Source organism: Hylobates moloch, unplaced genomic scaffold, assembly GCF_009828535.3.
Source record: "Hylobates moloch isolate HMO894 unplaced genomic scaffold, HMol_V3 SCAFFOLD_9, whole genome shotgun sequence".
NCBI classification, from domain to species: Eukaryota; Metazoa; Chordata; class Mammalia; order Primates; family Hylobatidae; genus Hylobates; species Hylobates moloch.
The window spans coordinates 11,192,226-11,211,899 of NW_026652284.1; the positions used below are offsets into that span (position 1 = coordinate 11,192,226).

The window sequence follows — 19,674 nt, forward strand, 5'->3', positions numbered from 1 at the left end:
AGGTGCCTCTAATCCCAGCTATTCAGGAGGCTGAAGTGGGAGGATCACCTGAGCCCAGGAGGTTGAGGCTGCAGTGAGCCATGATCACACCATTGCACTCCAGCGTGGGTAACAGAGCAAGACCTTGTCTCAAGAAAAAAAAAAAAATCCTCCTTCTCCAAGGTGGGTCACAGAAACTAGAACTCGTGTCTCCAAAGTAGCCATAAAACCTAGAAAGATGGCTCTCTCCCTTTTCTCTTTGAAGACCTCATTACAGAGGGGATCTACCCCATACCCAGGAGGAAGGACTGCTGCATGGAGAGCCCAAGAAGAATCTGGACAAGACTTGTTCATTTTCTTTTTATCCAATTGCATTGCTACAGGGCTGGCTGTTCATTCTTCCTTGAAACTAAGCACAAAAACAGACAGATTTCCCAGGGCCTTTGAGTCTTCATCTCTGAAGCCTCCCATGTCACATAAAGCTTTGCTTAACTAAACTTGGTACGCTTTTCTCTTGTGAAGCAGTCTTTTTTTTTTTTTTTTTTTGAGACAGAGTCTCGCTCTGTCGCCCAGGCTGGAGTGCAGTGGCATGATCTTGGCTCACTGCAACCTCCACCTCCCAGGTTCATGCCATTCTCCTGCCTCAGCCTCCCGAGTAGCTGGGACTACAGGTGCCCGCCACCACGCCCGGCTAATTTTTTGTATTTTTAGTGGAGATGGGGTTTCACCGTGTTAGCCAGGATGGTCTCGATCTCCTGACCTCATCATCCGCCCACCTCGGCCTCCCAAAGTGCTGGGATTACAGGCATGAGCCACTGCGCCTGGCTAAGCAGTCTTTTTTTACAGGAGTGTGGGCTGTGACCTTTATGATGGGTGAGGAAAGGTATCACACCCTTCCGCCCCTACAGTACTTAGTAAATGTCAGCTCTAATCCTAGGAGTTGTTTTGCTTTTTTTTTTTTGGACATGGAATCTCACTCTGTTGCCCAGGCTAGAGTGCAGTGTCAGGATCTCGGCTCACTCCAACCTCCACCTCCCAGGTTCAAGCAATTCTCCTGCCTCAGCCTCCCAAGTAGCTGGGATGACAGGTGCACACCCCCATGCCCGGCTAATTTTTGTATTTTTAGTAGAGACGGGGTTTCATCATGTTGGCCAAAATGATCTCGAACTCCTGACCTCAAGTGATCCACCGGCCTCAGCCTCCCAAAGTGTTAGGATTACAGGCGTGAGCCACCGTGCCCAGCCTGTTTTTCATTTTCTCCTCACAAAGTGATCACAACTTTATTATATACCTAAAGGCTTGGATTAAATCCCTCTAGAATCTGGAGTGTATGGGAAATATTTTTTAGAAGGAAATTGATCAGGCCACGCACCATGGCTCACGCCTGAAATCCCAGCACTTTGGCAGGCCGAGGCGGGCAGATCACCTGAGGTCAGGAGTTTGAGACCAGCCTGGCCAACATGGCAAAACCCCATCGCTACTAAAAATACAAAAATCAGCCAGGCATGTTGGCACCCGCCTGTAATCTCAGCTACTCAGGAGGCTGAGGCAGGAGAATTGCTTGAACACGGGAGACCGAGGTTGCAGTGAGCTGAGATCGCGCCACTGCACTCCAGCCTGGGTGACAGAGCCAGACTCCAACTCAAAAAAAAAGATACTTTTCATGCGCATCCGTGTAAAGAGACCACCAAACAGGCTTTGTGTGAGCAACATGGCTGTTTATTTCACCTGGGTGCAGGCGGGCTGAGTCCGAAAAGAGAGTCAGCAAAGGGTGGTGGATTATCATTAGTTTTTGTAGGTTGAGCAATGTTTTGAGGGCAGGAGTGGATCTCACAAAGTACATTGTCAAGGGTGGGGAGAATTACAAAGAACCTTCTCAAGGGTCGGGGAGATTACAAAGTACCTTCTTAAGGGTGGGGGAGATTACAAAGTACATTGATCAGTTAGGGTGGGGCAGAAACAAATCACAATGGTGGAATGTCATCAGTTAAGGCTATTTTTACTTCTTTTGTGGATCTTCAGTTACTTCAGGCCATCTGGATGTAAAAGTGCAAGTCATAGGGGATGCGATGGCTTGGCTTGGGCTCAGAGGCCTGACAATAATAATAACATAATATTCTAATCTTGACTGCTTACTGAGAAATTACTTTCTTCTAAGTACTTTACTAATAACAATAATTAATTACCAATAATGGACTAATAATAATAATAGCAACCAGTCCTAAATCAAACTGGATGTAGCCATTTGGCTGTTCTCTAATTTATCCCTAGACTGGGGGGATCTGTGCCTCCTAATAGGGCATTAAGTTAGGCCTATGGGCCCTGCAGCCCTGCAAAACTCTCCTCATCCATCCAGAGAAACGCTTTCTTTGCATCTGGAGAGACTATGGGTCTTGATATTATCTAAGGACTCACCCAGGCAGTTTTGTAGGTTCCCACCTGGTTTCCCCCATCCTAGGAACAAGACCAAGTGCTCAGGTGTACCCTGAAGGTTTCCATACCTAGGTGACACTAAACAAAAGCTGGTGTTCTCTAAAGGAAAGTTGATGTTAGGAAGGGACCTGGAGGTAGAGCGGATTAATGTTCTTGTTGAGGTGGGGGGGATGTGGTGGTCAACAATCTTTAAGAGAGGTGCCAGGCGAGGCAGGAGACAGCCATTTCTTTCCTCATGCACAATTGGGGGAGGAATTTCTTATGGTTTTTCAGCTAGAGTTTTCTAAAACTTTTGGTACGCTGATTAAAGTGGGCTCCCACCAATTTGGCTCCTCAGGTGTTGTTTTTGTTTGTTTGTTTTTCCCAGACAAGGTCTCACTCTGTCGTCCAGGCTGGAGTGCAGTGGCGTGATCTCGGCTCACAGCAGCCTCCCTGGTTCAAGCAATTCTCGTGCCTCAGCCTCCTGAGTAGCTGGGACTACAGGTGCGCACCACCACGCCCTGCTAATTTTCGTATTTTAGTAGAGACGGGGTTTCACCATGTTGGCCAGGCTGGTCTCGAACTCCTGAGTTCAGGTGATCCACCCTCCTTGGCCTCCCAAAGTGCTGGGATAACAGGGGTGAGCCAGTGCGCCCAGCCTCATCTTGTGTTGGTAATAACAATAGCTTGTGTGTCCTGCCCATTTACTAAGTGCCAGGCACTGTTCTCTCCTAGACCAAACCGTAGTTAGGCTCCTCTGAATCCTTTATCTTGACTAGGCCTCGACCTTGGACCTCTGTGTCTTCCTGTCCTTGCTGGGCCTGAGCCTGCATAAACCAGTTTCAGCAAGAGTCCTGCTAAGTTAGCAAGAACCGCCCCCCATCCTTGATGTCTCCTCCTAGGAATCTTCCATTCCTGGCTCCCTCATTCTGCTCTGGCTATAAATCCCTCCTTGGTCCTTGTTGTATTCGGTGTTGAGCCCAAACTCTCACTCCACGGCAATAACCCTACAGCAAGTCTTGAACAGTACTGGTTTAACAACTGTCCCAACAACGTTTTCTTTAACAACAGCGGTTAGCTCATTTAATCCTCATAAGGATCATATGAGGTAGGTATCCTAAATAGCCCATTTACACAGGGAAGTGGGAAGGAGAGAGGGTGCCCCCAAGGACGAGACACAAGCTGTTGCCACATCAGCACTTTGCGCCTGGACGGTCCCCAAGTTGTCCTGGCTGCAGGCAGTCCCAACAGCCCGCTTCCTGGAATATTAGCCAGGCAGGATACGCCCTGGGCGACAGAAACTCCAGCTTTTGCCAGCGGCCCCCAGGTACTGCCTGGGCGGTGGCGGGAGTCTGGAGCTTGGCTGAAGGCGTGAGCTGCGGACGCCGTTTCCTAGCAACCGAGCGGCGGTCACGTGACCCGCTCCAGCCCGCTTCACGTGGTCTTGAGCGGCGCTGGGGTTGGAGTCGCCGCAACGGGCGGGGCGGGGCGGGGCTAGGCAAGTTTGTTCCCCGACTTCGGAGCCCAGGAGCCCCCGCGGCTGCCGCGCAGGTGCCCTCGGCCTGGGTCGGGATGGAGCTGCCTGCTGTGAACCTGAAGGTGGCGACGGGCTGGGGGGAGGGTCCCCTTTGTGGGGGGAGGTGGGACGTTTGCATTTTCCAGGAAGGTGGGAGGAAGGACCGGGAGTTTTGGGGAAAGAGGGATGGTAGGGAGGAAGGGAAGGTACAGACCCCACGCGAGAAGGAGGTGGGCAGGCAGGCCACAGCAGGGAGAGTGATCCAGGCACAGGCCAGCAGGGCGACGTAGAGGCGCCGTTGGAGGTGGCAGCGGAGGGCAAGGGCCGCCCCCTCCCGGACTCAGACTCTCCAGCGGTTAGCGCCGGTCCCAGCATTGCTGTTGCCTGCACGCCCAGAATTCCCCTGGAGGAGGAGGAAGGTGCGCGGGAGGGGCTTGTAGGCGGCTCACCTCCCCCGCGCGGGGGTCAGGGACTGGGCTTGCCCCCTGGGTCCCAGCACCGTTCTAGGAGCCTCCTTGTTTGCTAAGTCGGGTTAAGGAAATCCGATGTTCCCAAGCAGTTGGTTTTATAAAGTTTACACATCCAGCGCTCTTATTTCATAATCAAGAAGCACGAACTCCAACAGAAATTACTTAAAAGCAGAAAACCCCAACTCTGTGCACTGGGAAGAACGCTGCAGGGCTTCCTCTGGTGTCTTCATTTCCCGAGCCGTGCTGGGTGCCAGCGGCTGTTCTTTTTCTCCCCGCCCAGCCCCGCCGCCCACGTGTCTGGGCTCCATTTGCATTAGAGGGGCTAGGGGCTTTAGCTGGTGAGGCAGGTGTGGACCTTGGACCAAACCGGCCATTTTGGGTCTTAGTGCAGCCTCCTTTGAGGCAATATCCAGGAATGTCCTCTTACTCATGAATGACAACGCATTTAGCTCCCTGTTGGTGTCTGGGACTAAATGGAACCTGAGAAATAGATGGTTACAAAACAATGGCTTAATACACTTTATTATTACACAACATCTGTGCTATGACTTGCCATGGGCACGTTTCCCTTCTTAATCATACTTGCTTCAGCAAACCTTCCTGAAGCTTCCAGTCAACGGTGGTGGGGAGACATGGCTGGAGCAAGGGAATGGGCTTGGATGGAACGTTCAGCTGGGAAGAAATTTACGTGACAGCAACCGAGGTTTGTTGGTATCAATATGCACTCTATTCCAGGCAATGTGGGGTTAACACCAACTGCCTTTTCTCTGATGAGGGATTTGCTTAAAATAATTGCTGACAGAGGATCAGGTGAGGGCAGTGGGAGGGACAGAGCTCTAATTTATCGGCTTCTGTGGTGTGCCAGGTTATTTAATAACGGCAGCCTTATGAGAAAGCTGATATGGTCATCTTTTTACAGATGAGCAAACTTCAGCTTGGACTGGGTAAATTGCCAAGGTCCCGCAGGGAATAAGTGACAGTATCAGGATTTGAACCCATAGGGATCAGACTCCAGGGCCAGGTCCTTTCTGGGGTACCAGCTTAGTTAGGGCTGACTTTAACGTTGGCTTTTTCTGTCCTTTGGGAGGGCTTAGTCTCTTTGGGGCTTTTTCTGAGCAACTTTTTGGGCCTGACAGGCTAAGAGCATCCACAGGTATGAGCTATGCTGGCTTTCGGTACCCAGGATGAAAAGGCTGGTCCTCCCCTTGACTTGGCAAACAAGACCCCAGTCTCTGCTACCAGTCAGAGACAACAAAGTGCTGGGAGGCCCTGAGGGGTCAGGGTTGCCAGGTCATATATAGGGGATCCAGGTGAATTTGAATTTCAGATCAACAACGAACAGTTTTTTAGTATGAGTAAGTCTCAGGCAATATGTGGGATATATTAACAAATTATTCATGATCTGATACTGGAAATTAACTAGGTGTTCTGTATTTTTGTTTGCTGAATCTGGCCACCCTGTGGAGGGCAGCTGTTGACTCCTTGCTTGCAGGCACTTAGGGTATGTTCTGAGTTCAGAGCCCTTCAGGAGGTGGGGATCTGCTCCCTGTGGCCTGCACTCCCCCCTCACTCCCTCATTTGTATATTCCTTGGGCAAGGGCTGAGTGCCTGCTTCTGCCCAGCTCAGCCAGAGTGGGCAGTGGTGCCAGGTGAGAAGAAACAGCTGCCCCAGGCCCGTTGCACAAAGGGCAGCTCCTGACCAAGCCCTGTCCATGTCTCTTGAAGCCAGGTCCTGAGCTGCAAGAATGACATTGTGATGAGCTTGGAAAGGACTGGACTTGGGTACAGAGGTCTTGTGGGAAGAAGACCTTGGGAGGAGGATCTGGTGGTCTAGGAGGTAGTCGTGTAGCATTAGGGTTAAGAACTCTGTAATGAGGACTGCTGGGATGGAGGGCTGACTTCCTGACAGGCACTGTGTGGAGCACTTCCCACACCTCCCCACCTCCCTGTACCACTGGATCCACGCAACAACACTGAATCAGGCATTACTGCCCTGCTTTGCAGAAGAGCAAACAGCTGTTCTGAGAGGTCAGGTGACTTGCCTAAGGTCACTAGGTTCTAAAGTCATGGAGCCAGGATCAGATCCACCTGTTCGCTTCCAGTACCCACGAAGTTAACCGCTGCATGACTCTGCCTCCTATCCGTGGCAGCCCTGACTGGTGTCCCTGGGCCCCGGCCACCCTGGGGGATCTCACTAGCACATATAACGGGCCACCAAGTGTTTGCACAGGACTGGTAGGAGTATATTCCATTTCTGGGAAGTCCTACCCCGCCATGGGTCCTCTAGTGGCAAACAAAGGGTTTAAGTCTTGGTCTGCATGCCCCGTTGGTTTCTCTTCAGCCTTTCCTTCTCCAAGTTAGACTTCCTCATTGCCATCCGCCCTCTACGGCTCTTCGAGATCCTGATGGTGTAGCACAGTGGACAGAGCACAGGCTTTGGGGGCAGGCAGGTCTGCATTCAAGGTCTTGAGTAGGTTTCTGAACTCTCTCAGTATCTATTTCTTCACTGTAAAAAGAAGATAAATACAGTCCCTACCTCCTAGGAAGATGGATCCATGGTCCAGGACGTAGTCTAGAATTAGGGTTACAAATTCAGGCTGGGCCAGGCTTGGTGGCTCACACCTGTAATCCTAGCACTTTGGGAGACCAGGCATGCGGATCATTTGAGGTCAGGAGTTCGAGACCAGCCTGGCCAACATGACGTAACCCCACCTCTACTAAAAATACAAAAATTAGCCAGGTATGGTGGTGCTCGCCTGTAGTCCCAGCTACTCAGGAGGTGGAGGCACCGAGGATCACTTGAACACGGGAGGCAGAGGTTGCAGTGAGCCGAGATCCACTGCACTCCAGCCTGGGCGACAGAGCAAGACTCTGTCTCAAAAAACAAACAAAAACTCCGGCTGAATAGATCGATTCTGACATTTGTGTCTGGGCTCTGTTGTTTATAAGCTTTATGAATTGGCCAATTTACTTAATCTCTCAGAGCCTCAGTTCTACCCCATACAGTTACACGGATGACAAGAGTTAGGTGCAGTGCAGTGTAGATGCATGGCAGGCAGGTGCTTGTCAGTAGCAGGAGTTGCTGCTGTCGTTGACGATACAGGATCCCTGCCCCACATAGGTATTTAACAGCTAGTAAACGGATACTTACAGTGACCGTCCAGATAGATGCTTGTCTCTGGCAGTTGAGGCACCCCGTGGGACAAATGGGTACTGCCTCCGTTTTGCAGAAAGGAGCCTGAGGCCTTGCTGCCTGGACCAGCACCCTGGTCTCCTGTTCCAACATAGCATCCTGGGACCCTCTGCTGCCTTGGCCCATTGACCCCTGTCTGGGAAAGAGCTGGGCGGCCTCCCCTGGGCTGAGCACTGTAGTGAGAGTCCAGGGGCTCAGGTCCGTCCTTCCTGTCCAGCTGGGAAAGGTCCTGTCCTGGCCCTGCCACCCATTTAGCTCAGGTTCCTCCCCTGCTTCCAGCTCCTCTTTCAGGCAGTACCTGAGAATCCTGTGTCTCTTTGGCTACCAGGAAGCTCCCCCAGGGCCAGCAGACAGTGATTTTGTCCCGACAGTTACTGGCCCCTCTTTCCCTGGGCTGCCAGGAAGTGCAGGGCCCGTTTGGCTCAGTTTCTCCCTGGAGCCTTCCTGCACATTAAGGCCTCTCTGGGTGTCCTCCTGTTACGCAGATGAAGAAACTGAGGCAGGGGAGGCTTAGGCTTCCGGACGTTTCTTTTCCCAGGGGTTTAAAGGAGCAAATGGTGCTTTCTTCATATTTATCAAACCAAAGTGACGTCACGCAGAGGAGACTGTGTGTGTTCTAAGGATCTGCAGTATTTCCAGGTTACGTTGTTTTCTTCTCTAACAGAGATGGCAGAGGTGTGGACCCAGCTGCGTGTTCACTCTATTACAGGCCCTTCCAGCGCTAGGAAAGGTCTTTATCTCACAGGTTGTAAACATGACCCTTAGGGTACCCTGCGGATCAGAGGCCCCCCTGGGACTCAGCCTTTCATGCTGCCATTCTCTCCGGAATAATCCAGGGCTCTGCAGGGCCCATTTATTAAAGACCTACTATGTGTACAGTCTAGGCATAGGAGCCAGGGCATTGAAAATGAAGATCATTTCCAAAACAAGCCCAGAGTGGGAAGAGTTAGGTGTCAATTTTGGGGAGGAAAGGAGTGATGGGAGCTACCTCCCCTCTGTCTCTTTCCTCGGTGTCTTCTTTAAAAGCTAGATGTTGGGACCACTGTGGCTGACTGTGTGGTGTGGCCCTGAGCGAGTTCCTTCCTGTCTGTGGTCCAGGGTTTACTATCAGTTGGAGGGGACAGTGGTTAGCTCTGAAGATAAAGATCAGAATCGTCCTCATGCCCACCCCTGCCTGCCCCCAACTTCCTGTCCCTCCCTCCTCCACTCCCCTCCCCTCACCTTCCACTCCAGCCACACTGGCTTCTGTTCAGTTTCCAGAAAGTTCCATGCCCCTCTTCTGCCACAGAGCCTTTGTGAGTGCCGCCTCTCCTGCTCAAAATGCTCTTCTTCCCCCTCTGCCTCCCCCATCCCTTCCTCAGAGAAGCCCCTGACCACCCCAGCCTCCCTGCTGTTCAATCAGGTGCCCTTTCCCTTGCTATAGCTTTCCTTCAGAATGAGGGTTCACTGCACCTCCATTCCTAGGGCAGAGTACCTGGTTAGCGATGTCAGTACTGAGAGCACAGCTCCGAATCTGCTGTGCACACCTCTGACTCCCCAGGGTGGATGAAAAGCAGGTGCCAGTGATGCTGGGTGACACTAAATGTTTAAGAAACTTAACACCATTTATCACTTCAAGCCCCTGGGGATTTAAATCCACAGACGACTACACCTCTCCTGCCTCAGTTTCCCCATCTTTGTAATGGGGAGAGGCCTAATGGCTGGACAGCACAGCCTGGGTCTGAGTCCTGGCTCTGCCACTGGCCTGCTCTGTGACCTTGGGCAAGTTACTTCCTTCTGAGCCTCAGTTTTCTCAGCTGTAAAATGGGGATGATAAGACCTCAGACGTTTGTAAGGATAGTGCATTTATATACAGAAAGCACTTAGAATGGCACCTAGCACATAGGAAGCGCTCAATAGTAGATGAAGGTAGGTGAGGTGATGGGGAAGATTCCTTCTAGAGCTAGCCTTCTGTAACACACTACTCAGCCTGGTCAGAGTCTCGAGGTCTTCTTAAAGTTGGGTGCATCAGTCCTTACAGAATTATTTTCCTAGTCTCTTGGAGCTGGGAGAGGAATTTCTTTTGGGCCACAGAGCCAGGCCCCTTGTGGTTCACTCTGGCCCTGGGCCCTGGAGGTGAAGGTGAAGTATCTCAGCCGCCAGCTCTGGATTCGATCTGCCCCCATCTGTGGACCTTTCTCACAAGCCCAAACAGTTCCCAGCTGAAGGCCTGTGCCCCCAGCGGGGAGGTTGGGTGCACTGGTTTTGGAGGCGAGTTTGAAATTTAATTCCAGTTTTGCCACTTGCTACCTGTGGAGTCTTAATCAACATAATTTATCTCTGAGTCTTGTTTTCTCATCTGTGAAATGGGAATAATAGTATCTGTTCCAGACGCTGCTGTGAGGTCCAGATAAGGTCATGTGAGATGGTTGGCATAGGGCCTGGCACATAGTTGGTGTGTGGTCAAGAGTAACTCTTCTAGAAATGCTTTTTCCTCCTCTGCCAGAGTGAGTTTGTCTGTCTTTTCTTTCTTTTCCTTTCTTTCCCTTCCTTCCTTCCTTCTTTCCTTCCTTTTCTTTCTTCTTTCTCTCTTCCTTCTCTTTCTCTTTCTTTTCTTTCTTTCCTTCCTTTCTCTTTCTGGCAGGATCTTGCTCTGTCCCCCAGGCCGTAGTGCAGTGGTGCAATCTTGGCTCACTGCATACTGGACCTCACTGGCTCAAGTGATTCTCCCACCTCAGCCCCCCAAGTAGCTGGGGCTATAGGTGTACTCCACCATGCCTGGCTAATTTTTTGATTGTTTGTAGAGATAGGGTCTTACTTTGTTGGCCAGGTTGTTCTCGAACTCCTGGGCTCAAGCAGTCTTCTCCCTCCACCTCCTAAAGTGTTAGGATTACAGGCGTGAGCCACCAGACCTGGCCCAGAGTTCTTTTCTGCAGGTGGCGAGGGCTCCTTCTGTCCTTCCACCCAGGCCAGAAACCCTGGCCTTCTTCGCAAACCTTGCCCGTGTCTGCGCCAGGACGCTGCCTCTGCCCCAGGCATGTGGCATCTCACCCTTCCAGCCTGACCCCTCAATCCCTTGAGTAAACTTCTTCTAGGGCCCTCATTGACCACCAGGCCCATTGAAGCTCCCAATTTGGGGCTCCCGGCCTCCCAAAGTCTCTGTTCTACCCCACCCCGACCTCAGTTATCTCCATGCCCACTGCCACCCATGCAGGGCCTGGGGCTTGGCCCCACCTTTGCTTGGCCAAGTCCCGCTCATACATTGTGCTCAGCCTGGGTCCTTTCCCTTTGGAAGCTCTTGCTGCAGCTGCCTGCCCTCCCGAGGCATCTTTTTTTTTTTTTTTTTTTTGAGATGGAGTCTCACTCTGTCACCCAAACTGGAGTGCTGTGGCCCAATCTGGGCTTACTGCAACCTCTGCCTCCCAGATTCAAGCAATTTTCGTGCCTCAACTTCCAGAGTGGCTGGGATTACAGGTGCCCACCACCATGCCCAGCTAATTTTTGTCTTTTTAGTAGAGACAGGGTTTCACCATGTTAGCCAGGCTGGTCTCGAACTCCTGACCTCAAGTGATCCACCTGCCTTGGCCTCCCAAAGTGCTGGGATTACAGGCGTGAGCCACCGCGCCCAGCCCATCTGCCCTTTTTCTTTTTTCTTTTTTTTTTTTTTTGAGACGGAGTTTTGTTCTTGTTGCCCAGGCTGGAGTACAATGGCACGATCTCGGCTCACTGCAACCTCTGCCTCCTGGGTTCAAGCGATTCTCCTGCCTCAGCCTCCTGAGTAGCTGGGATTACAGGCATGTGCCACCATGCCCGGCTAATTTTGTATTTTTAGTAGAAACGGGGTTTCTCCATGTTGGTCAGGCTGATCTTGAACTCCCAACCTCAGGTGATCTGCCCACCTCAGCCTCCCAAAGTGCTGGGATTACAGGCGTGAGCCACCGCGCCCCGCCTCCATCTGCCCTTTTTCTATGTGCTTTCCAGTCAGGGCCTTGTTGATGTCCCGTAGTAGAGACCAGTTCCAGGGGAGGAGGCTGTTATTTTAAGGACACAGAGGACATTAAAAAGGGTAAAATATTGTAGCTGGGTGCAGTGGCTCCTGCCTGTAATCCCAGCACTTTGGAAGACCAAGGTGGGTAGATTGCTTGAGCCCAGGAATTTGAGACTAGCCTGGTTAACATAGGGAGACCTTGTCTCTACAAAAAAATAAAAATTAGCTGGGCGTGGTGGTACACACCTGTAGTCCCAGCTACTGGGGAGGCTGAAGCAGGAGGATCACTTAAGCCCAGGAGTTCGAGGCTGCAGTGAGCTGTGATGGCGCCACTGAACTCCAGCCTGACCCACAGAGCAAGACCGTGTCTCAAAATTTAAAAAGAAAAAAGTAGAATATTGCAGAAATCCAGAAAAATAGCCAGGGGGATTTTGTTGTTGTTGTTTTTCCTTACTATAAGGCATACCAAGCTATCTCCCTGTAGAAAAGTCTCAGTGGTGTCTCTCACTGTACTTGGCGTGAAGCCCATGCTCCCTTCCGAGGCCCTCAGGCCCCCCTACCTGTCCCTAGCCCTCCCTTTGCCCGCTCTCTCCAGCCACAACAGCTGCTTTCCCCTCTGCCCCCCACAGTGCCCCAGCTCCAGTGTCCCAAGAAATCACCCTCACGTGAGCCTCCACCGATCCGCTTCCCATCGAGGCCTCTTCTGATTTCAGAGCAGATTCCCTGCATTCCACAAAGAGCCTCCCGCCCTTGTGTTACAGGAAAGGGGTCCCGATCCAGACCCCAAGAGAGGGTTCTCGCATCTCACACAAGAAAGAATTCAGGGCGAGTCCATAGAGTAAAGTGAAAGCAAGTGTATTAAGAAAGTAAAGGAATAAGGCCGGGCGCGGTGGCTCACGCCTGTAATCCCAGCACTTTGGGAGGCCGAGGCGGGCGGATCACGAGGTCAGGAGATCGAGACCATCCTGGCTAACACGGTGAAACCCCGTCTCTACTAAAAATACAAAAAAATTAGCCGGGCGAGGTGGCAGGCGCCTGTAGTCCCAGCTACGTGGGAGGCTGAGGCAGGAGAATGGCGTGAACCCCGGGGGGCGGAGCCTGCAGTGAGCCGAGATCGCGCCACTGCACTCCAGCCTGGGTGAAAGAGCGAGACTCTGTCTCAAAAAAAAAAAAAAGTAGCTGGGATTACAGGCATGCACCACCATGCCTGGCTAATTTTTGTATTTTTTAGTAGAGATGGGGCTTCACCATATTGGCCAGGCTGGTTCTGCACTCCTGACCTCAGGTGATCCACCCGTCTCAGCCTCCCAAAATGCTGGGATTACAGGCGTGAGCCACCACGCCCAGCCTGGTTGCCCATTTTTATAGTTATTTCTTGATAATATGCTAACCAAGGGGTGGATTATTCATGCCTCCCCTTTTTAGACCATATAGGGTAAGTTTCTGACATTGCCATGGCATTTGTAAACTGTCACGGTGCTGGTGGGAGTGTAGCAGTGAGGACGACCGGAGGTTACTCTCGTGGCCATCTTGATTTGGGTGGGTTTTAGCTGGCTTCTTTACTGTAACCCGTTTTGTCAGCAAGGTCTTTATGACCTGTACCTTGTGCTGACCTCCTATTATCCTGTAATGCCTTAACCATCTGGGAATGCAGCCCACTAGGTTTCAGCCTTATTTCACCCAGCTCCTATTCAAGATGGAATTGCTCTGGTTCGTACGCCTCTGATGCTTGGAAGGGGTGTGGGTGTCAGCTGCCGCATGGGAGGGGTGAAGGCATGAAGCAGCCCCTCCCTGGCCTGGCCTGCTTTCTTCCTCCTCCTTCACTCCTGGGCCACCTGCAGTTGCTGGTGTGCCTTTTCAACAGACATTACTGAGGCCCTCAGAGGTGCTGGGCGTGGGGGCCTCCTGTGTTTTCTGCACCCGACGCTTTCCTGCCCCTGTGGTGGTCATGTTCACAGACCTCTTCTCCCGCCCTTGTTGTGCCACAGGTGATTCTCCTAGGTCACTGGCTGCTGACAACCTGGTAAGTGACTCTGTGGGTATCTGTGTGTCTCCTGCGGTCTCAGGGTCTGTATCAGCCGGGTCAGGTCCTGGTTCTGCCATGTTTTAGCCAGGTTACTTTGGGCCAAACAGCTCTGCCTCTCCGGGTCTTGATTTCCATCTGTACAATAGGCATAAGGATTGCACACCCTGCAGGAGCTGGGAGGGAGACGTGGAAGTGCTCATCAGAGCTCCCCAGGGCCTGCCCACAGTGAGGCCTCAGCACTGCAGCTTGATTTTCACCTTTACCATCTCTTTTAATCTGTTGAGCTTCTGGAGACATTTCTCTGCCAAACCAAGATTGGAAACCATTGAGCTCACCTGTGCATTTTGCAAACTTTGAAGTGCAGCACACAGGGCAACAGCTGTGAGTAATGTGAACCGTAACCATCATGGTTCACGACCTTGAGAAGCAGGGCCAAAATACAGATTTCTTAGTCACACTTCCCCAAGATTCTGAGTTGGTGATTCTGGGCTGGGACCCAGGCACCTGCTTTCTTAAAAGCAAAAGATAAGATGGTTTATTCAAAGACCTATTGAACCAAATGGCACTCCACACCTGCCTTGCACATGTCTTCTGCATGCTACACTTCAGTGAATGTCCTATAAATCTAGGAAGCGCCCGCTGCATGCAGGGGAAGGCAAGGCCCAGTGGGTTTGGTAATAAACGAGGTAGACTCAGTCCCTGTCCTCCTGAGTCTTCCTTGCAGCACAGCAGGGTGAGCAAGAGCATGGCCTCTCCAGCCAGACTCCAAATCCCAGCCCCACTGCTCAGCAACTGTGTGACCTTGGGCAAGTTGCTTAACCTCTTTGTGTCTCAGTTTCCTCATCTCTAATGTGAGGATAACAATAATCCTTCCTATGGTTATTAACATAAACGTACATAAATGAGTTAATTTAAAACAGAACCATGCTAGGTACTAGCAAGTGATCTGTGTTCACTATGATTTTGATTGGATTGACAAGTAAGTCAACAATGTCAGTAGCAATACCCTAAAAATAGAATAGGGTGGGCCTTGTGTTAGGAAAGTGACGGAGTTGTACTTAGCACCGGTAGGCGAGGGAAGGAGTCTCAGGGTGAACATTCGAGTCTCAGGGTGAATGACAAAAGGGGGTCCAGGTGTCAGAGTAGAGGGCGCCCGCCTCACAGGGCAGTGGCTGGGAGGTCAGTAGGGCAGGGCAGTGTCTGGGATCCCACAGGCCCCTTAGGCCCTGGTGAAGAGTCTGCATTTTATTCCAAATGGGACAGAAAACTGTTGGAGGATTTTTAGCAGAGGAGTCACAGCATCTGACTACATTACCGGTTGCTGTTTAGAGAACAGAGTGGCAGTCAGGACGCTGGCACAGGGTGGCTGCGGCTGTCATCTGGCAGGAGAGGGAGGTGCTTTGGATCTACAGGGACACAGCCAGATCCAGGGTCTGGGTGGGAGGCAGAGCCCACGGGATTTGCTGGCACACAGCTGGGTGGCCTCGAAGACTATGGTGTGTTCTGGGAGGAGGCCCTGAGACCCCGGAGCAGGAGGGAGGTGACCTGCGGGGTGGTGTCCGCCTGATGGGACTGAGCTACCTCTTCCTACAGGGGCTGCATTGTATTCTCAGGCTCCTATGCCTGGGCCAACTTCACCATCCTGGCCTTGGGCGTGTGGGCTGTGGCTCAGCGGGACTCCATCGACGCCATAAGCATGGTGAGCCAGGGTGGGGGAGAGGCGGCAGGGTGAGGGGCCGCAGCACAGGGCAAGACATAGCCTGGCTCTGCTACCCCGTCCCATCCCAATCTTCCCCCTCTTCCTTGGGCTGCCACTTCCCATTGTCTAAAGCCTGTTCATCAGCCTCCTGGGCTCCGGCCCATGCCTGTCTTCAGGAGCCCAGCCTGCTGCTGCTCTTGTCTGGCTTAGAGAACCCCAAGTCTGCCATTATCTCCCCAAGGAAAGCCATGGGGTGGGTCCCACCAGTGCCTCAGATTAGCCACTTCTCAAGAGCAGTGGAACATCCCCTGTAACCTCCCTCTGTGGCTCTCTTTTAGGGGAGGGGATATGGCTGGGAGACCCAGCCAAGAGGGCATTCCACTACTTTAGGAAGTAGAGGTGACCCTGCCCCACCGAAACCTCCCACAGGGGGAGCTTCTCAGCACCCACCGAGCCCTGTGGGGCAGTGAGTGCTCCCACACGGGCTCTTCAAGCCGAGGCCAGGGCCTCAGGATGACTGAGAAGAGATTTTCTTTGTGTTGGAGAAGGACTGGGTGAACTCCAAGGAACCTTCCTCTATGGAAGTTCTAGAGCCAAGTCTTGTGCCCATCATGGCCTTAGAGGCGACGGGAAATGGGTGGGGAGGGAGGCTCTGGTGGAACCGAGACCTGGGCCCCCGGCATCCCTGCCCCTAGACTGCAGTCTCAGCCAGCGGCTCCCCAACGGGCCCTGCCTGCTTGCTTGATCTGTTTTCCAGCAAGCCCCAAGGACACAGCGGGGCATGAAACAGCTTCCCATCCAGTATATGGTGGGGCAGCCACGGAGCGTGGTGGGGGTGTTGTGCTCATCGGTGTGGTGTGTCTTGCAGTTTCTTGGTGGCTTGCTGGCCACCATCTTCTTGGACATCGTGCACATCAGCATCTTCTACCCGCGGGTCAGCCTCACGGACACGGGCCGCTTTGGTGCGGGCATGGCCATCCTCAGCCTGCTGCTCAAGCCGCTCTCCTGCTGCTTCGTCTACCACATGTACCGGGAGCGCGGGGGTGAGCTCCTGGTCCACACTGGTGAGGCCACCACCTCCAGCCAGCTCCCCACCGCTCCCGTCTGTCCCTTGCCTGGCCTCCAGCCTCTCCCTCAGTGAGCCAGCCTTGCCCCATGGGGCCAGGGCTCAAGGTGCAGGGAGAGTGTGGCATGGGTGCTCTGTACCAGGGTGGACAGGTCCAAGGTCCTAGTCTCTGCTGCAGGAGCCCCGGGGCCCCCTGGTTGTCCTGGTCTGCCGTGACCTTCTTCTGCTGTGAAGCTGAGGCTGGGCCCTTCTCTCAGCCCAGAGCACAGGAACAGCTGGGGGTACCATTTAGTTCCCAGGGGCAGCCCTGGGCTGTCTCCATCCTGAGGGCCACGGGCACCTACAGGTCTCCTCTCTGTTCTCACCGGGGCCCATCACTAGAACCCCATTTCCTGCCACATGGGGTCTTCCTTCTCCTGCTGCAGAGACTGCTAGGTGGCCAGGGCAGAGCCCGCGCCAGTGTAGGCTGTGGGAGCCTCAGTGAAGACAGCCCTGAACAGGGGGCACTTTCCCTGCCCACCGGCCCCTCCCCACTCACCCAGCCTTACACCTGCCCTCTCCCACACTCTCTCTGAACTCCTGTACCCCTTCTCCTGGTGGCCGAGCCATTTGCCTGCTCTCTGACACCTCTCTCTCTTCCTTTCTCTCTCTCTTTGAGAGGAGTGGAGGGAGGTGGTGGGGTGTGGCCTTCTGCCTTTCACTCCTGAGATGAGATGCCCCAGGTGGCCTGTGACTGCCACCAGCTGGTTGAGGGTGGGAATGGCCTGGGGCTGCCCACAGTGGCTGACCTCAGCACTGCCTGGGTCTGCCCCCAGGTGATGGGTGCCAGAATGTTTCTCCCATTGGACAGATGAGGAAACTGAGGCCCACATCCTTTGGGACTTGTTCAGGGTCCCAGGATGAATGTACAGAGTAGGGGATGGGAGTGAGGCATGTGGGGTACTCGGAGCCCTACAGCCCTGCCTTGGACCCAGCCCCGGCCTCCAAGGCCGTCTGGATATGGTAATGTGGTATCCTTGTACCTGGGAGGGGAGCTGGAGAGGAGTGTGTGGGCCCCGGGCTGGTGTCCCTCTGCCCAGGTTCCTAAGCACGTGCTGCCTGGGGAAGCCCACGGCACAGGGGCCAGGAGCCTGGCTTTGGACTCGGCTGCCTAGGCGTGGGTCCCAGCATCATCAGCTTTGAGCTGTGTGATCTCGAGCAAGTCACTTCATCCCTTTGACCCACAGTTTCCTCATCTGTAAAGTGGGGACAGTAAAAATACCCGCTGCACAGGGATACGGCAGGATTGATTGAATAATACATGCTAAAGGTTTAGGGCCTGGGGCTGCTGCCTCTGTCTCTGTGCATCGTGTCAGGATACCCAGCCCGAGGGTAGCAGGGGTGGATCTTGGGTTGGACTCAGCTGAACGTCCTGAGTTCTCACCCTTCATTTTTCTTTCCCACCATGTCCCCTGTCACCCAGGTTTCCTTGGCTCTTCTCAGGACCATAGTGCCTACCAGACGATTGACTCAGCAGAGGCGCCCGCAGATCCCTTTGCTGTCCCAGAGGGCAGGGGTCAAGATGCCCGAGGGTACTGAAGCCAGCCACGCTGCGCCCGGCCCTGCCCCGGGCCTTCCTCGTGCCTGGGAGGTCATTCTAGGGATGCTCCTGACCTCCGTCTCTTGGACCTAAGATGGAATGTGTCCCCAGCTCAGGGATTGCCTGAACCAAGAGGCCAGGAGCCCCCATGGGCCGCCCAGTGCCATGCACACTCCTGTCCCGAACTCCCTGAGGCCTCCCTTCCCTTCAGGGCACCCACTGGTTCCCAGGCTGGAACCATGGTCTCTCTTTACCTCCTACCCCATCGTGGCACCACAGAGGCCCTCAGCCGAGTCCTGCCTGAGTGTTGCAAGCTCAGGCCTTTAAGGACCGCTGATGCCCCCTTAGGCCTCCCCCAAGTTTGTTGGGCTTTGGTGGAAGCCCTGAGAGCTTCAGGTCCTGCTCAGCCCGAGGAGCAGTCTGGCATGGGAGTGAGGCCCCATCCTTCTCACTGCCTGGTCACATGGTGCCTAGGGATGCAGGGCTGGAGGCCAGAGGTGTCAGCAACACTGTGACCCACCACAACCTCCAGCCTCCCTTTTCAGACCCACAGCATTAAAGTTTGGGGAATTGTGTAGATGGGCTGTGTTTTGAGCCACTTTCAATCTCCTGGCTGGGCTGGGGCCTGGCCTTGTTCCTGGGAAGATTTCTCCTGCCAATTCCCAGGTGGAGCCTGCGCTGTGCTGCCCCATTCTGTCATGGCAGGAGGAAACGGGCATGTGCGTTGGCTGAGCTGGGCTTGTGCCTGGCTCTGGCCTAGCAGAGGCCACAGCAGAGAGAGACACTGGTGGGTGTGGTGCGTGGGCATCCATTTCTCTGAACCAGATGACCCAGGCACTGTTTTGAATCCTGCTCTGCCACTTACTAGCTGCATGCCTTCAGTGTCTTCTAGAAAGGGTTGGTGCCTGCTCCAGGTGTAAAGTGCCTGGTGTGAGGAGGGCTCCCTAAGTAATGGCGAACTTGTTAGCAGTGGACTTGCTCCTCGGGCCAGTGACGATGCTAGGTTAGGAGGCAGGGGCGACCTCTTCCTGGCGGCCCCTGTGTCTGGTCACAGCCAACTTGGGCTTATACGTCCAGAAGTTCCCCAGGGCCCGGGCCCACCCCACGGACAGGTCTAGCTGTTCACAGCTTGCTCTTCTGCCCCCTGGGCACCAAGTGCCAGGGCTTTCCCAGGCCATCCTGGCTTGTCCCTGGCACAGGGTCAAGGCCTAGTGCACAACCCCCATCATTCTCTTGCGTCCATCTGTCAATCAAAAGAGGCTCAGTACCTGCCTGGTGCCGAGCGGGCTTGGGGCTGCAGTGGTGACCTTGGGGGCCTGCTCTCTCAACCTAGGAGTCTTCCCACCTGGAGGATTACAGACAGAGGCAAGAGCCCTGAAAGAAGGGGACATGGACCTCTGGGTCAGGGAGGAAGGCTGCTGTGGGGAAGGGGCTGTGCTCCGGGCAGAGGGCTGCTGAGCAGCTGCAGTTGTGAGAAACTGGAAACAGCCTCGCTGTCAGGAGACGGACCAGTAAGCCACGGTCCATTCATCGTATGGAGTACGATGCAGTGAGCCACCATCCATTCATCATAGAGATTATGGTGCAGTAAGCCACGGTCCATTCATTATAGGGAGTACGGGCCAGTAAGCCACGGTCCATTCATTATAGGGAGTACGGACCAGTAAGCCACGGTCCATTCATCATTATGGAGCACAGTGCAGCAGTTACAGCTGTTAAACCAGACCTATTTCCACCAACGTTGGCCCCCCGCAAATGTGAACAAAG

At 53.5% G+C, this 19,674-nt stretch overlaps 1 protein-coding gene across 2 annotated transcripts; it reads left to right on the forward strand.

The window, feature by feature from the left end:
• The first annotated feature begins 3,886 nt into the window (after positions 1-3,886).
• AGTRAP (angiotensin II receptor associated protein) lies at positions 3,887-18,484 on the forward strand. 2 transcript variants are annotated; one of them, XM_032758937.2, is made up of 5 exons: positions 3,887-3,990; positions 13,526-13,560; positions 15,157-15,262; positions 16,131-16,326; positions 17,791-18,484. In XM_032758937.2, exons 1-5 carry the CDS (start codon positions 3,964-3,966, stop codon positions 17,904-17,906), a joined length of 480 nt encoding a protein of 159 aa, XP_032614828.1. In that variant the 5' UTR covers positions 3,887-3,963; the 3' UTR covers positions 17,907-18,484. The 2 variants fall into 2 exon arrangements, with proteins under 2 accessions (XP_032614828.1, XP_032614829.1); XM_032758938.2 differs by having other exon boundaries at positions 16,131-16,305.
• The last annotated feature ends 1,190 nt before the right edge of the window (positions 18,485-19,674 follow it).